This window comes from Carica papaya, chromosome 5 (assembly GCF_054855325.1).
Source record: "Carica papaya isolate Zhongbai chromosome 5, ASM5485532v1, whole genome shotgun sequence".
NCBI classification, from domain to species: domain Eukaryota; kingdom Viridiplantae; phylum Streptophyta; class Magnoliopsida; order Brassicales; family Caricaceae; genus Carica; species Carica papaya.
In genome coordinates, this window is record NC_142313.1 from 1,096,721 (window position 1) to 1,113,238 (window position 16,518).

At 35.2% G+C, this 16,518-nt stretch overlaps 3 protein-coding genes across 11 annotated transcripts; 2 read left to right on the forward strand and 1 right to left on the reverse strand.

Annotated features, from left to right (window-relative positions):
• Positions 1-1,388: 1,388 nt before the first annotated feature.
• Positions 1,389-8,538, forward strand: PUM24 (pumilio 24). Of its 2 annotated transcripts, XM_022051310.2 has the most exons (18): positions 1,389-1,568; positions 2,733-3,033; positions 3,390-3,443; positions 3,900-3,961; positions 4,061-4,142; positions 4,234-4,357; positions 4,488-4,571; positions 4,847-4,961; positions 5,535-5,685; positions 5,782-5,895; positions 5,977-6,048; positions 6,276-6,326; positions 6,414-6,464; positions 6,702-6,809; positions 6,895-7,086; positions 7,266-7,340; positions 7,585-7,832; positions 7,942-8,538. In XM_022051310.2, the coding sequence occupies exons 2-18, from the start codon at positions 2,800-2,802 to the stop codon at positions 8,075-8,077; spliced, it is 1,953 nt and encodes a 650-aa protein (XP_021907002.1). In that variant the 5' UTR covers positions 1,389-1,568; positions 2,733-2,799; the 3' UTR covers positions 8,078-8,538. The 2 variants fall into 2 exon arrangements, with proteins under 2 accessions (XP_021907002.1, XP_021907004.1); XM_022051312.2 differs by lacking the exon at positions 1,389-1,568 and having other exon boundaries at positions 2,892-3,033; positions 3,400-3,443.
• Positions 8,539-8,891: 353 nt separating this feature from the next.
• Positions 8,892-10,996, reverse strand: LOC110821487 (uncharacterized). Of its 8 annotated transcripts, XM_088220417.1 has the most exons (5): positions 10,583-10,996; positions 10,393-10,444; positions 10,213-10,280; positions 9,705-9,835; positions 9,526-9,652 (listed from the first exon to the last, which is right to left on the reverse strand). In XM_088220417.1, exons 1-4 carry the CDS (start codon positions 10,724-10,726, stop codon positions 9,734-9,736), a joined length of 366 nt encoding a protein of 121 aa, XP_088076543.1. In that variant the 5' UTR covers positions 10,727-10,996; the 3' UTR covers positions 9,526-9,652; positions 9,705-9,733. The 8 variants fall into 8 exon arrangements, 3 of the variants coding, with proteins under 3 accessions (XP_021907039.1, XP_088076542.1, XP_088076543.1); XM_022051347.2 differs by lacking the exon at positions 9,705-9,835 and having other exon boundaries at positions 8,892-9,652; positions 10,583-10,924; XR_015819319.1 differs by having other exon boundaries at positions 9,510-9,835; positions 10,007-10,280; positions 10,393-10,498; positions 10,583-10,723.
• A 727-nt stretch (positions 10,997-11,723) lies between these two features.
• On the forward strand, positions 11,724-16,503 carry LOC110821379 (lipase class 3 family protein). Its single transcript, XM_022051196.2, has 7 exons — positions 11,724-12,303; positions 12,628-12,825; positions 13,609-13,881; positions 14,369-14,471; positions 15,182-15,300; positions 15,404-15,580; positions 15,701-16,503. Exons 1-7 carry the CDS (start codon positions 12,013-12,015, stop codon positions 16,454-16,456), a joined length of 1,917 nt encoding a protein of 638 aa, XP_021906888.1. The 5' UTR covers positions 11,724-12,012; the 3' UTR covers positions 16,457-16,503.
• Positions 16,504-16,518: the final 15 nt, after the last annotated feature.

Sequence of the window (16,518 nt, forward strand, 5' to 3'; positions counted from 1 at the left end):
ATTATTTGTAAAATTCATATATATGATAAATATAAATTTCTTTAAAGCGAAAGAATTTTACGGGATCATTGCGTTTCTAGAAATACATAATTATAAATAATTAAAAAAATTTTGTACATAGTTTTAAAAGTCGAGATTGCTTCGAATTGTGTTCGGAAATAAAGTCAAACTCGACTTTTTTGAATTGTACACAGTATTAATAATAATAGTTTTCATAATAAAATTTATAAAATCTATCATTTATCAACTATTATAATTTATTATTTATGATAATGATAAAACAATACTATATTTAGACTCGGTTCAAATTTTATTACATTATTAGTATTTTATAATTTACTATAAGAATTTGAATCTTGATATTTAAAACAATAAATTATATTTACTACGTAAATTTGTACATAACAAATTGTATATATTAGGTGCAAGTATACACATACATATATATATATATATACGTGTATGATATGTATTGGTAGATGGGCATACGAAAAGAGCATAGGGCGATATGGGATGATTTGCATATTGGTAATATATATATATATACACATATATATATATATATATATTGGAATAAAGAGCCTTGTGCTCAAATAAGAACAAAGGTTTGAAGATTTAAGCAGTCACCTTTTTCTACACAGTGATGGAGAACATGCCCATCTAACTTTGCCTTTCAAAACAACCAAATAATTATTGTCAAACCACACCACCTAATTCCAATAATTTAGTTACCATTTCTCAATATTTACAAAAAAAAATACACATGTATTTACTAGTTAAATAATATATATACACACACACGAAATATATTTAAAAAAATTATACCATTTATTAGAATTTTCTTTATAATTTTAATTATTAATAATCAATATAATAATAATAATAATAATAATAACTATGTTATGCCTATACTTTTATGAGTCGTTAGTAAATTAAATTCTTATATATATTAATAATGTAATTAAATTTTTTTAATAAATAAAAATATTAGATCGAACTTTTTACTTATTATAATTATTTTAGTATAAATATTTAATTATTACGAAATATTCGACGTGAAAAATTTCATTATGTAAAAGTCTTTTAATTAGAATATAACGTAATATATTTTTATAAAAAAGAAATTTAGAAATTGTGTACGCCATCTCATGGATAAAATATTTAAATTAAAGCAGTATAAATTGAAAATTAACATTTTAATAAATTTGATATTTCTAATTTGACCCCTTAATTATTTTTAATAAAAATTTGACCCCTCACAATTTTTATAAATAATAAAAAACAACGTGGTCTAAAGTTTTATTAATAGGCCCAAACGTAAATTTGTGGAGGCCCAAAGTAATATTTAAGCTTTTTTATTTTTTTAAAAATTAATAAATTGACAACTAACCTAAATTCCTGAAACCCAAGAGTGGCGCACCCCGGGTACCAGAAACCTGAGTTACAGTCGCCAACTCAAGCTTTTTTCTCCGTCGCACGCACGTACCACCACCGCGCCACGATTCCGAGTCGCACCGGCAGCGTCGCTCCTACTCTCCGACGGTTATCTTCGTATCTCTGTTTGACAGGTGATTCTCTTTCACTTTCACATGTGTTTCTGAAACCATTCCATTAGCCTCTCCGCCACTGTTTGCTGTGAGTTTATCGGGATGTAGGATTATTTAGATTCTTGTTGAGAATTTATTAGTCGAGTTGTTAATTGTTAATTGCGAGTGAAGTTCGTATCTGTTTGTAAGCTAAGAATTTGGGAAGGGAGTGAGCGAAAAAAACTCAAGAGGAAGATGGAAAGGAATACTGTGGAATTGTATACAACCCTGGAGCTTCCTTAGGTGGCACAGCTACATGCATTTCGCTTATTGTACAGTATCTTCACATCTGTTGTTGTTCTGTCTTAGCGGGAGTATCTGTGATTATTGCTCAGTGAGTTCATAGCTCAGTTAGGTATGCAACTAGGATTCCTGGATATGTTATTTTACCAGATAATCATGGCATGCATGACATGTAGGTAATTTTTATTTGCGTATATCAGATGCCATGTGTTAGATGGAGGTCGTTGTATCTATCGTATCTCTTTTATCCGTGCTCTTGCAGTTTGGCTAGTCCTAAGTCAGTATTGCTGCCTTTTCTAAAAGTGACTTTCCCGAGGAGCAAAGAAAATGCAACTATAGATTATCTTTCAACAGAATAAAATGTTTTCAGATACATATGCATTTATATATTTATGCCTATGTATATACACATATGTTAATGAAGTGAGCGCGACAAGCTTAATTATTTTTAATTGCAAGCTAAGTAGGGTACAATGAAGAAGTAGCTGGTACAATCCAGTTGTGGAACAGTGAATATCAAATCGTCAATTTATGATAGTTTTATAGGGAAAATAGTAGAATTCTTTTACAATTGATTTCAAATACCAATACACGATGAGGAATGGGAGTAGCTTTGCTACTTTTTTTGAGCTTTGATATTCTTTTGGATTTGAGTATGTTGTAAGGATATTAAATTTGATTATATATATATATTTTTGAAATAATCAATTTGATACACACACACACACACACACACACATACACTTGTACATCTTTTGCGTGAGATAAACTTCTGAAAGAGATTTTGTGCCATTATTGTATTTGTTGTAAATCTAAAATTCAGTTAAAACCAAAGCCAACCAATTTAATTCACATTGGTCATTTTGGTTATTTAGTAATTTGGTTTGGGTTTTTTGTTTTTAGATAATTTGGTGGCCTTAACTTGAAAGGACAGAAATTAGTGATAGAGAGGAACTTGAACTAAGCTCCAATGGTGGCCAAGGACCAAACATCCAAAAAGAGGAAGCATAACTCAGGTTCCAAAGCCAAACCGAGTATCTCCAAGAAGTCAAAGCTTGGCTTCTCAAAACCTCCCAATCCTCAATTGCAACAGCAACAGCATCAACATAAACAAAGACAACCTCTTAAATCAAAATTTCAGAAATCAGAAGCTTCACAAGAAAAGGTGCCCAAAACAAAGAGAGAGCAACGTCTCCATGCCAAGGTGGATTTATCATTGCTACTAACTATATATCTACCTTCTCTGAAAAAAAAAGTTATATTTGCAAATAGTGTATTTATGTTTTATAATAGCTGTATTTATGTTTTTTGTTATTTAAAAAAATAGTTTATTTATGTTTTCTAATAGTTGTATATTGGTATATGAATATTTCTATTTGATTGTGTTTTTTGAAGGAAGCTAATATTTTCTCTCCTTGTCTAGGTGTTTTTTTTGAAATGTTTGTTACATATTTTCTTAATGGCATTATTACAATCATTACATAAAAATTGGATGGCAAATTTCATTTGTAGTTTTTAATTTTTTTAACATTCAAGTTATAGACTTTGGTTTGATGTCAGGAACTTGCAGAAGCTAGAAAGAAGAAGAGGAAGCCGCATTACACTCTGGAACAAGTATGGATTAACTTATCCTATTACTATCTATAAATTTTTAAGTGTTCTAATTATTTAAATTTAGAGTCACTCATTTACCCTTTCAGAATGGCAACTATTATAATGTTAAATTTTTCTATCCTGATTGAATCTGCTTTACATACAAGTTGATGCATTTGCTTCGTATGCTATTGAATGAGTTTCCATTTCTTTTTGCACAATCTTAGATGGTTTGAAATGTGGTTTCAAGTTTTGGCGTAGTTTCCATTTCAATGCACCTATAACCTATGTACTTCAGGTTGCTCTCTTTGTTTTACTTGTCGTTTTCTCTTGAGGTGTAAAATACTTTTGTTCTTTAGAGACTTTTCAATTATCGGCCGGTTATTTGTCTGCTTGAGGATGGTAGAACCTTTTTTTCCGAGGAACAACTTGGGAACTCTTAGAACTATATATGAATTATCTGCCTACTTTAAATAGGAGCTTGCATCTCTATGGGAAAAGATGAGGCGTCGCAATATTGCTAAAGAAGATAGATCCAAGTATGTATTTCAGTAATGGAGGAATTGTAGTTTTCTCTATGACATATTTCTTCTTCTTCCTTCTAAGTTTTACCGATATTCACTAAAAACCATCCTTAGGCTGATAACTGAAGCTCTAGGAAAGATGAGAGGGAAGATTCCAGAAATTGCTAGTTCACATGTCTCATCACGTGTCCTGCAGGTGATTATTTACTATCTTTTTCCCTTTTCCTTTTTAAGAAATATGTTCAAATTCAATGTTGATGTTTGTCCTTTGTTATATTTCACCTCAGACTTGTGTCAAACACTGTTCACAAGCTGAAAAGGATGCTGTATTTGGGGAACTTCAGCCACATCTTCTAAACCTTGCACGCAACACTTATGCTGTTCATCTTGTGAAAAAGATGTTGGATAGTGGTAAAGCTTTAGTTCTAAAAACTCATTGGTGACTTATTTGTAACTGAGCAGTGTAATCACACATGTTTTTCTGATTACGCAATTTATCAAAATTTCATTATCTAATTATACTACTTGTGCCTACATGCAGCTTCTAAGAAGCAGCTAGGAGGATTTATTTCCTCTCTACATGGACATGTTGCTTCTCTTCTTCGACACATGGTTGGATCGGTTGGTATGTTAGTGTGAAAAGCACAGTCTATGTTTATTTCTATTAAAAAATTTATTGCTTTTCTAGGCAAGTCTACTTGAGATTTCCACTTTTGTTTTTTCTAGTGCTATGGCTAAATGCTTGTGTGGTGTATTGGGTGAGAGCAACCAGTCAACATAATTACTTTCATTTGCTTTCAGTTCTGATACACAATTATGTTAATGACCTTGAAGTATGTTCATGGTTCAGTCTTGTTATCTGTCAAAGCTTATATTTGTTTCTTTCATTCACTTTTACAGTAGTCGAGCATGCATACCAGCTGGGAAATGCTGCTCAAAAACAAGAGCTTCTGATGGAATTATATTCTACTGAGCTTCAGTTGTTTAAGGACCTTGTCTCAATGAAAGAAAGCAGGTAATCTGTCATATCTTTGTTTGACTTCCTGTCTTTTCTTTTTTGGAAAAAACTACTTGGGTGTTTTTTTAGAATTACAGTTGGGTCTTGTGTTTTCTTTAGACTGTGATGCAATTCCAAAATATGAAGACAATTTACCCAACTAAGTTTCCTGATAATTGTTTTATTTTATGTGATATTTTTTTGGACATAATAAATAGTTGAATGATTAATATGTTAATACTAAGGAAAAAATTAAATTGCTTCTATTATTACCATTGGAGAATGGAAAGTGAAACTGTTGGTTATTGATTTTGTCTTTCAAGTTCTGTTATGTGTTCTGGTGGTTGTTTCAAGGGGATGACTTCTTGAACTATCTATTCATTTGTCTGTTGCTCTCATTTGAGAAATATCGGTAATAAACTTTGTGGACCTGTAGCATAGTGGGAATTACCTAATGTATTACTACAAAGTTATCTATACAATTTCTTGTAGCCTGAACTTTTCTTTCAGTTTGAAATACTATGATTTTCTCAGTGCAAGGCTGCAATCATATGTTCTGATAGTTTTTGTAAAACTTTAATTAACCTTCAGGTTGGTAGATGTGATTTCAAAACTAGGCCTACAAAAGACTGCAGTCTCACGGCACATGATTCTGGTGATTCAACCACTTCTTGAGAAAGGAATAGTTGATCACTCTATCATACACAGACTGTTAATCGAGTACCTTAGCATAGCTGATCAGGTTACTCTCAGATATTTTTGGCAATCTATTTTTCTTTCTTACAGTATGTTACTTCACTTCAACGTCTTTCTCTTTCTAAATCATGTTTGTTGATAGTCCTCTGCTAGAGATGTGATTCAACAGCTCTCGGGCCCACTTCTTGTTCGTATGATCCATACTCGGGATGGATGTAGGCTTGGAATGCTATGCATTAAGCATGGGAGCACTAAGGTTTGATGCAATTAGTCGTAAGAGAACTATGATAATGGCAAAATGCAACTTTTATTTGATTTGGGTGCATCTTTATTTCAGGAAAGAAAGAAAATTATCAAAGGAATGAAAGGGCACATAGGCAAGATAGCACATGATCATTGCGGGAGTATGGTAAAGAATATTTTTGGATTTAACATACCCAAATTTTGTTAATTTCTCTGCTATTGTCTGAATATCATGGTTTTTTCGTACAAGCTTTTATTCTCTTATCCTCCATGGTTTCTTGTCTTTCATTTCCTTCTTTTCATGAGCTTATATCCTTCCTACTTTTGAATAGCTCATCCTTCCTACTTTTGAATTTTTTGTTTTTAGTTACCTTCTGTATCACTTCTTTTCAGGTTCTTGTTAGCATTGTTTCTATAGTTGATGACACAAAACTGACAACGAAGGTATTCCCACCTCCCTGTCCTTATAGATGTCAATTTTCAAAGTTTTATATTAGGTTCCTTTGATGGAGCTTCTTCTATTTATTGCAGATTGTCATTTCCGAGATTCAAGAAAATTTGAAGGAGCTTGTTTTGGACAAGGTTTCTTCTCTTCCTACACATTTTCTATAGTGCTAATGACTTATTCCTTGGGTTAGGCTAATTCTGTGTAATGTGTACTTCACAATGCTTTTAGGATATTCATTTTCTCTCTGGGCCTTTCATCTTGTTTGCAGATCTATAAACCATCTTTCCCTTCATTCCTTCTTAGTTTCACTTGAGCTATTTGTTATACATTAATCTTCTAATTAGTTTTGTTTCATAATTTGTGAAATGCAGAGTGGAAAGCGATCTTTACTGCAGCTTCTTCATCCAAATTGTTCACGCTATTTCAGTCCTGATGATCTGGCTTCTCTTGAATTATCTGTTCCTTCTCTCTCTCCTGGGGTAATATGAAGCTGCGATCAACTTTTTTTATGGAACTAGTGATCCAGCTGTGCATAAACTCGACCAATTTTCCTTCAAATTTCAGGATAAGTCAGGAATAAACTCTGAAGCAGGTTTAAAGGATGAAGAAACTAGCGATAAGGTAGTCAAAAGTGAGGAAGAATTAACAACCACCAATGACAATCAAAGTTTAAGCTCAAAGGAGAATCTGCCCGGTGGGAAAAAAGATCCATTTTTAAGAAGGCAGGAGTTGTTAATCAAAAGTGGGCTTGCAGAGGTTTGTTATTTAGTGAATTTCTACATTTATTTTGTGTTTTTCCTTTTCTTCGTCGTGCATTTTGCACCCTATTTTCTGTTAGGAAATATTTATCTTATATTCAAAAATGAGTCTACAGTTCAGCTTGGCTGCCTCATCAGAATGTTATAGGGTAACCCCAATACTGGTATGTTCTGCAGAATGTCATCAATATTTGTGTTGAGGGCGCTGGAGAATTGCTTAAATCAAATTTTGGCAAAGAAGTAATATACGAGGTATGCAATTTGTATTACTGATACTTGGCTTCTATTTTATAGGCGCCTCCTCTCCCACCAACCTGAAAGGGGTTGAGGAAAGGAATCATACTTTGCGTCTCCCTGAAATTTATCTGCAGTTGTATTCTTGTTAGTTCAATCAACTAATTCATATTGAAAACCCAAAGGGGGTTGAGGAAGGGTCATGAATTGGGTCTCCCTGAAATTTTATCAATCAAGTAGTTCAAATTGAAATTGCGTGCAGGTTGCAAGGGGGGGTTCTGATGGAATTCTTCGGCCAACTTTGGATGACAAGTTGACAAGCTTACATGAAGCCATAGCATCTCTTGCTGAAAAGTCTAAATATGAAGAGGCAGAGGAGGAGCATGTCCTCGAAAATTTCCATTCCAGTCGCACCATAAGAAAATTAATCTTGGATTGCCCTGCATTTGCTGCAACTTTATGGAAGAATGCTTTGAAAGGGAAGTGTAAATCATGGGCCTCAGGTCACAGGTTCGGTGTTGGTTTCCCCTTTACTTTTGAGCTTCATGCATTTGACCTAGTAGGAAAGTTTTCGTGGTCTCATGTGTTATTGTTGGGTTCACTTGCTGTAATTTTGCAGTTCCAAGGTAATCTGTGCATTCTTGGAATCCCAGCATTCTGAAGTTCGTGACATGGCACAAGGAGAGTTGCAGGTGTTAATTGATGCTGGTCTCCTCAAAGTCCCCGAAACCAAGCAACCGGCAAAAGAAGACTAAAGTCACGTAAATCTGTCACCAGAGTGTGCGGCAGATTCCTGATCATATCGTCTTATAGGCGATATAACGTTGCAAATTAGCCCAAATGGTTCGGAGGATAATGAAAGATAAGTAGTTGAATTTAGTCAAATCTTCTGTTCTTTCCTTTTCTTCCTCAGAGGTGTCCCGTAGAGATACTGATAAAAGCTAGAATCACACTTTTTGTCCGTATGCACCATGAATACACTCGAATGACAGCCAACAAAAAATTTTGTTTTCTGCTTCTAAGTTGGAATTTTGCAATTGGGTTCTTTTTCTGAATCTTATATATTATAATTAATATAGTTGAGTGTGTGTACATTGTTTTATAGCAATCAAAACCTGGTCGGCTGAATAGATTTCTGGTAGAAGTATAATGTAATAGCTATTGTGTTGGACACTTTTATTACATGTCTGGTATCCAAAATTATGATTCTGATGAATTATGATTATTAGATTAGATTAGATGCAGTAGTTGTAATTTATGTCTTGAGTCCAGAATCACAATTTTAACGTTTTCAAAATATTTTCTTGCACTCAATTATACTTTTAATTTATGTTATTTTATATCAAATATGTTTCAACCTTAACAAATAAAATAACCAAGACTTGGTAAAAAAATAAATTTTTAATCTAAAAAAGATTCTAAAGAAGGTCCATAAATTAGAAGGTGAAAATTATATTTGTAAACATAAATTTTTAGGTTATATTTGAAAGTTTAATTGCTAATTATTACGCTACTGTTTATTTTAATTGTATTATTTAATTACAAAAGTGCATTAAAAATCCAACCAAGTATTAAAATTTAATTGATATCGTTAGATGAGAGTATAATCTTTTGCCAGCTGAAACTAAACTCTGATGGGTAATCTCTAAAGTATATCTACGGACAGTTCTTAGTCTTCTCAAGTTTGTCAGTCTTAAAATTTCTCATGAAAACCTAAAACACAGCTCAGGAAAAGAAAATCTCAGGAAAAAAAGGCAGCATATGCTACGTATGAGTATAATGAATCATGAACGGGCACGTGTAGATTTGCTTTTGAACATTATCCAATCAGATCTCGTTCTGAAGACTGGTATATCATCCATCCCTACCTTTCCCTCTCCATGTCTCACTACATTTTCCCTCCGCAAGTACCAGAAACACTCTGGTTTCTTACACATTTGGCTCCTGATATGAGGGTACCCTTCAAATACATAATCGGAGGGATCAAAGACTGGCGATTCTTTATTCAACTCGTAGCGATTTTCGCTCTGTAATGCAGTCTGTGAAGGGTCGAAGAGAGGGGATTCTTTTCTTGACAAGGTGTTATTAGCCTTCAAGCAGTTCTGAATCACCCTGGCCTCCTCTTTGAATCTGGTTCTCATGTCCTTCAGGCCTTCCAGAGGAATCCTGCAAGATCTTGACCGGGTTGGTTTAAGTTTTGGTGCGCGAAAATTGGTGGGAGAGTTGCAGGAGGTTGCGTATGGGATTCTATTGCATCCAATGCAGAAGTTTTTCCATCTCTCCAAATTGAAAGCTGTTCTTCTCTCATCGTCAGATAGACATTTGTAGGCCTGAAATCACACACACACACATATATATATACATTCTACAGCATATACTTACTGAGCTGGAACTTAAAAAAGATAAATCCATTAACATCGGAGACAAAAGAGGAAACCAAGCATTGGCTGTAATCTTTGAGCTACTACACTCATGCCGTGATGCATCCGAAGCAGTATAATAGCACCCGTGAGCTGGAGATGGTTTTGGACCAAATTTAGTTGTCAAATTAAATGGTGTGTCTTTATGGTTCTTTCTCACATGGAAAAATCTTGAATACTACTACCGATAAAACTACCTTCCTGGATTCAATTTATGACTCTTAAATGCACCAGCATTTAATTTTTAACAGGATGAAAACTCACCCGCTTTTCATTCTTGCTTCTTTTTCCCCTCCAAAGACTCCTTAACAGAATCTATTTTTGAAGTTTCTGATACTTCTCTAGGAGTTTTACCTATTCCCTATACAGAGCTAGAGTCTAGAGAATTAAAGCAATGCCTGCAAATATATATATATATATATGTACGGAGAGAGAGAGAGAGAGAGAGAGAGAGGTGAGAAATGTCAAACCTCTGAAACAAGCTTGAAGGCAACCTCAGCCTTCGGATGCTTGTTCTTATCCGGATGGAGCTGTAAAGCTGCAATACAGAACAGAACAAAATGATTCGTCATGCTCAGTTAAAATGGTAATGACGTATATACACTCACACATACACATTTCTAAATTTCCATCAATGGCCGAACTCTTACCAAGTTTATGATACTGCTTTCGTATGACATCAATCCCTGCATCTTCTTCCACCTAATCCACTCCCGCAAAAATGGAAATCACAACACCAAATCAACAACACGACTCCTAAGAAACAGATTAATATTTCTTAATCAATTCATCACAAGATCAAAACAGAGTCGTCCGGAAAAAAAAAAAACAACAACGTACTCTAAGAACACGATACCAGTCGACGAAACTCGACCTCGCCGGCAGCTGGCTTCTACTCCTGTGAGCGCAAGCAATCACAGGTGTTACTGAAATGGAGCAAATCTCTGAGACTAAGAGGGATTTAGTATCCGATTCTCTCTCCATCGACGAACAGATTTGGAAACGAAAGAGGCGGTGAAGAAGGAATGCGAGATTTTGTTGTGCAAAAAGGTGAAGGATGAACGAGAGGGAGGTGGAGCGGTTAAGAGAAAAGGGGAAGAGTTTGCGGGAGAGATTTTTGAAAGTGGATCAGTTGGTGGGAAGGAAAAAAAAAAAAAAAAGAGGAGGGTTACCGTTAATTATTGCCACGTGTTGTTTCTCCATTGGCTGATTAGTAATTACATTTTAAAATTTAAACTTTGCGTAAATCCCGGTTGCATTTTTAAATTTTTAAATGAAAATATAATTGCGATTTCCTATTTTTATAATTAAAGCAATTAAATTTAATTTAAGAGGGCACTTTAATGGTAATTTAAATTTTTAAATAATCTAATTGCAACAAAAAACTAAAATAATATATATATATATATGTATATATATATATAAACTGATAAGACAGAATTGTGAAGCTCAATGAGATTACATTTTGACTTTTGGTGTAATTCTTGGGAGTAAATTAACTTGATTTTCACATTATATTTATTTATTTAAAAAATTAAAAATTAAAATTTGTAAAATATAAATTATATAGTCAATTAATTTTTTGTCGACCCAAAAAAAAAAAAAGAGAGCTCTGGTAAAATTACATTTATATCCACGCCTCACGGTTGGATCCGGTTCGTGGGCCCCCACTTTTGGGCCCACATCCTCTTAAGCCCAACTTCCTCACTCCTCATTAACTGTTAATATTTTATTATATTTATTTATTTTAAAAATTAATAATTAATTTTATTAATTCAACATGGAATACTATTTTTTTAACACTAAACAGTCGCCATTATCGTTTTATGCAATACGTGAAATGTCCAAAATGCCCTTACGTGCAATCTGACGTGCGTACTTTCTACTGGGGGAAAGCTTCCCGTCATTGTCAGTAAAGTTTATTCCTTTCTCGTAATTTCATAACCCCCTTCAAAGCTTTTCTTATAGTTTATTCTCTTTCCAGATAGCACTGAGAATGACATTCTCCCTTTCTCTGCAACTCCCTCATACTTCAATTTTATCTTCTTCCTTTTTTTTTTCTCAGTGAAAAGGCGACTTATATTTCCCTTCGGAATCTACGTATCTGTATACGTGTGCGTGTGTGTGTGTGTGTAGAGACTGCAAGTTATAAAGGTTAAATTTGGATTAGCTGAACATTTCTTGCTGTGGATTTTGGTGTGGGAAAAATAGCATAATCTGTAATTTGATGATCGAGTACTAAGGCGTCGGATTTAGGCCCGTGGTTTGAGATGGCGACGGGCACAATGGCGACGGCTGCAGGGGCAGCTGTGCTGCTCTACTACTTGCTCAGCCGTAGGTCGGGGGCGAAGGGAGAGGAGGACGGGGGAGGCGGGGATTTGTCGAAATCGGGAAGATCTGGGAGGAGGAGAATTGCGAGGCGGCCGGCTCAGGCGCCTGCCACGTGGTTCGAGACGATCGCCACGTTGTCTGAGACGCTGCGTTTTACCTACTCGGAGACGTTGGGCAAATGGCCTATTGGTGATTTGGCTTTTGGCATCAATTACTTGATGCGCAGACAAGTACGTCTTTTTCTTACCTCATTCCTTTCAAAATTATATTAATATATAAGATTACTGCTTAATTTTATACTAAATTGTTTGTGGAAAGCGTCTGTTAGCTGATCAAACTTTTAATTTTTTTGTAGAAATTGTCTGTTAGCTAATCAAATGCTTACAAAATTACCTTAAAAGATATTCTTCAGCTGGTCTTTGTTCATTTTCGTCTTCGTTTGGAGGTCAAGAAAATATTAGTTAATTAGTAGAGGAGGTTTTATTGGTGTTATGAGCTGAAGCTGTCCAGATCTGTTTTGTTTGGTTTATTTGCTGTGAACTTTTGTTGAACAGGGTAACTTGCAAGTTGCAAATATTTATGCTGGAACTAACTGTGTACGACTTAAAGGCCCTGAGATTATTGCCGAGTTGAATAGTCTGCTGAGGCTGTTGACACTTTGTATGCTCTTCTCAAAGAAGCCATTTCCGGTGTTTTTAGAATCTGCTGGTTTCTCCGAGGAAGACGTTCTTCTCCAGAAGCCCAAAGCAGGGGTAAGTCACCATATACAATATGCTTCCCGTTGTTCTTGTTAAGCTTTTAGCAGTTTAAGAAATATTTTATTTTGGATATAGTGGGTCTTTCCATTTTAGCCTCATGGATGACTTGCAATCTATGGGGAAGTTAACTTCAAGGAGCAGTAAAATAATGTTTGGCTGGGAAATGACATTCTAACTTCACTTTTGGAAAGTATATGCTTAACTTCATTGCAGAAGGTAAAGAAAAAGAGAGAGAGAGGCCAAAGAAAGCATCTTTGTGGTAGCTGACATTGTCGCACTTCCATGTAAGACCCTTCAGTCTAAACATGGAGGCAATTGTTAACTCATGCAGATTTTAGCGAACTACTCTAGATATATCACTTCCATTTTTTTCCCTTAGTAGAAGTATTTAATTAACAAAGCAAGTTGTGGCATAACGAGAAATCTTAGTTAAGAGGCCAGAGAAAGTTCAAAGAAATGTATAAAGGAGGTTATAGTTTAATTTTGGCTGACACTGCAGCTCATTTTTGCATAAAAAATGATTCAGAAGATTTTAAGTCTAGAGAACCACTTAGCAGGACCAGTTAGTGATTAAAAATACTTAAGCTTTTGGGAGGGAGTAGATTTCTAGGTTCTAACTATGTGTGCTTATAGGTCTCCTTTCATGAGTTTATCTACAGTGAATTTTCTCTTCATCCACAACCGAAAGCCCCATAAAATTATGTTCTATAATCTGTTTTCTTTTTCCTGGAAAATCGTAGTTGGGTTTTTGATATGTAGTTCTCAAAATTGTTGCAGCTTCTGAAGCCTGCTTTCACAATTATACGGGATAAAAATTCAAAATGTTTCCTTCTATTAATTCGAGGCACTCATAGCATAAAAGACACACTTACAGCAGCAACTGGCGCAGTGGTCCCTTTCCACCATTCAGTTTTACATGATGGTGGAATAAGCAACTTAGTTTTAGGATATGCTCATTGTGGAATGGTTGCTGCAGCCCGTTGGATTGCGAAGCTTAGCACTTCTTACCTCATCAGGGCTTTGGGTGAATATCCTGACTACAAAGTGAAGGTAATTGCTGCATGTTCAATGTAAAATATTGTGGGATTTGTGTCTAGATCACTTTCACATATTGTGTCATGCATTTTCCTTTTCTTTTATTATGTTCTATTGAATTTCTAGCAACAGGTTTCAGATGGAGTCTCAAATTATGTTCTGGGTCGTTTTATCAATGGAAGTCCACCGCATTATATGGGGTAGCATACACAAGATGTTAATTGCAATCATGCAGATGCCTTTGGCAGTTAGTATGCCATTCTTAATAGGTTGGCATACACGATGACATTACTTAGTTATTTTACACTTAATTGGTTGAAGTAAGCTAAGGGCATTGTATAATGGAAGATGGAAGCAATATCTATTATCTCTCTGTATGCATTATTTTTAGGGATGCTGTTCTTGTCTTTTTACTATTTTCTTTTTATGTTTTGTTGCTGTGATGTCAGTATTGAAGTTAAACCTATAGGCTTTTTATCTTAAGTTTGTAGTGCAATTTCAGATTGTTGGGCACTCACTTGGTGGTGGTACAGCTGCATTATTAACATATATTCTTCGAGAACAGAAAGAGTTATCCTCTTGCACTTGTTTTACGTTTGCTCCAGGTACGTGTTGATCTCATCTCATTGTATCATTTTCTTTCTGCTGTATGTTTATATTAGTCTCTTAGTTGCATGCTAATACTGCTCGTGTCCATATATCCTTTAACATAATATATATATATATATATATTTCATACAAATCAAGAGATTCTTTTGTTAACGATGTGGGTATTTTATTTTTTCATCTGGTAATGGAAATGTGCTGGTTAGTTTGTATTTCTGAAGTCATATGGAGCAGAATCTTCCAATTAGATATTCGAAGACTGAATGGGGTGTGCATGTATGAAGCAAAAAAAAAGGTGTCTGCTGCGAGAATATGACATGATTTAGCTGCTAAATATATATGCTGGGGAGGAATTGGCAAATGTTATACTCTGACATTGTACTTTGGATTGGTTTTTCAGTCAAATTATAGTGCCTGTTGATGTTATTTGACTTGAGAAGTTGAAAGTAGAATTTTTTTTTTTGAGATAAAAAGTGTAAGGTATGTATTAACAAGGTATCAAGGGGGTACCACCTGTATACAAAAGAGAGAAGTTGAAAGTAGAATGATCTGATTTCCTAAGACTTCTACCTTCTATTATGGTTTTAAGTTTGTTACCTTCACCCCGGTTGACCAGAAATTGCTTTACTGAGTCTTTCTTCTGAACACTTGATAATATTGCTGCAAGCATGAAACACTCATCTCTCAACGCTTATTGTGCCATCTGCAGCTGCCTGTTTGACTTGGGAGTTAGCAGAATCAGGCAAGCATTTCATTACTACGGTTATCAATGGTTCTGATCTGGTGCCTACATTCTCAGCAGCTTCTGTTGATGACCTTCGCTCTGAGGTTATATCTCTATCTCTATTCTAAAAATGAATGGAAGTCACTCCAAATACCAACTTGATTTTGACTGCTCCTTTTAAATCTTCATTTTCAACTCTATTATCAGGTCACAGCATCATCCTGGTTGAATGATTTGCGGGATCAGGTTGAACGTACAAGAGTCCTTAACGTTGTTTACCGTTCGGCAACAGCACTTGGATCTCGCTTACCATCCATGGCTAGTGCAAAGGCCAGAGTTGCTGGAGCTGGGGCACTTCTAAGGCCTGTTTCCAGCAGTACTCAGGTAAATATTTATATTCTCGTTTCCTCTCCATTTTTCAGGGTAAGTTTGTTCTCAATGCCTCTCTATCTGGTTGTTTTTCCAAATGTGAATCACAGAACATAATTGCTTGGGTGGTTGCAGGTTGTAATCAAGCGCGCACAGAATGTTGCTCAAGCAGTTGTAAAAACCCGCTCATCCCTATCATCATGGTCTTGCATGGGTGCTCGCAGACGTCCGGTGGGCTCACAATTTAGCTCTAAAATTGAGGAAAATCCTGAAACTTCTCTGATATCCGAAAGAACTTCTGAAAGCCTTGTGGCCGAAGTTGTAACAAGAGATCTAATGCAAAACAAAGTGCAGTCTAGTGAATCAGGGAATGAGGATACAGATGATGATCAACCATTAATCTCAGCAGAAAGAGTCATTACTGAATCTGCCATGGAAGAAGACCTAATTGAAGGCGATCTCTGGAATGAACTAGAGAAACAACTTGAGGGACAGGATAACCAAGTTGATATTCAAACAGCAGCCGCAGCTAAAGAAATCACAGAAGAAGAGAATGCTTTAGCTGACAGAGTGGACGGGAAAGGTGTCATTTCTTCTTCAGATGTATCAGAAAGCCAACGTTTTTATCCCCCTGGCCGAATCATGCATGTAGTATCTGCCCCAGTATCGGATTCTTCCAATCTCGATCATGGTGTCCAGGTCGAGGAACATGTTGACGTTGGAATATACGAGACACCTAGAGAACTGTACAGTAAGATTCGGCTGTCGAAAACAATGATCAATGATCACTACATGCCGATGTATAAAAGAATGATGGAGCTATTAATCAGGGAACTAGAGAGGGATGAAACTCGTAGTTGTGTAGAGTCAGAAGAACAAATTGTATGTTAAAAAACATAAAAAATCTTAACATCACATCTCCAAAAGGATGGTTTCAACGTTTCTTTTCTTTT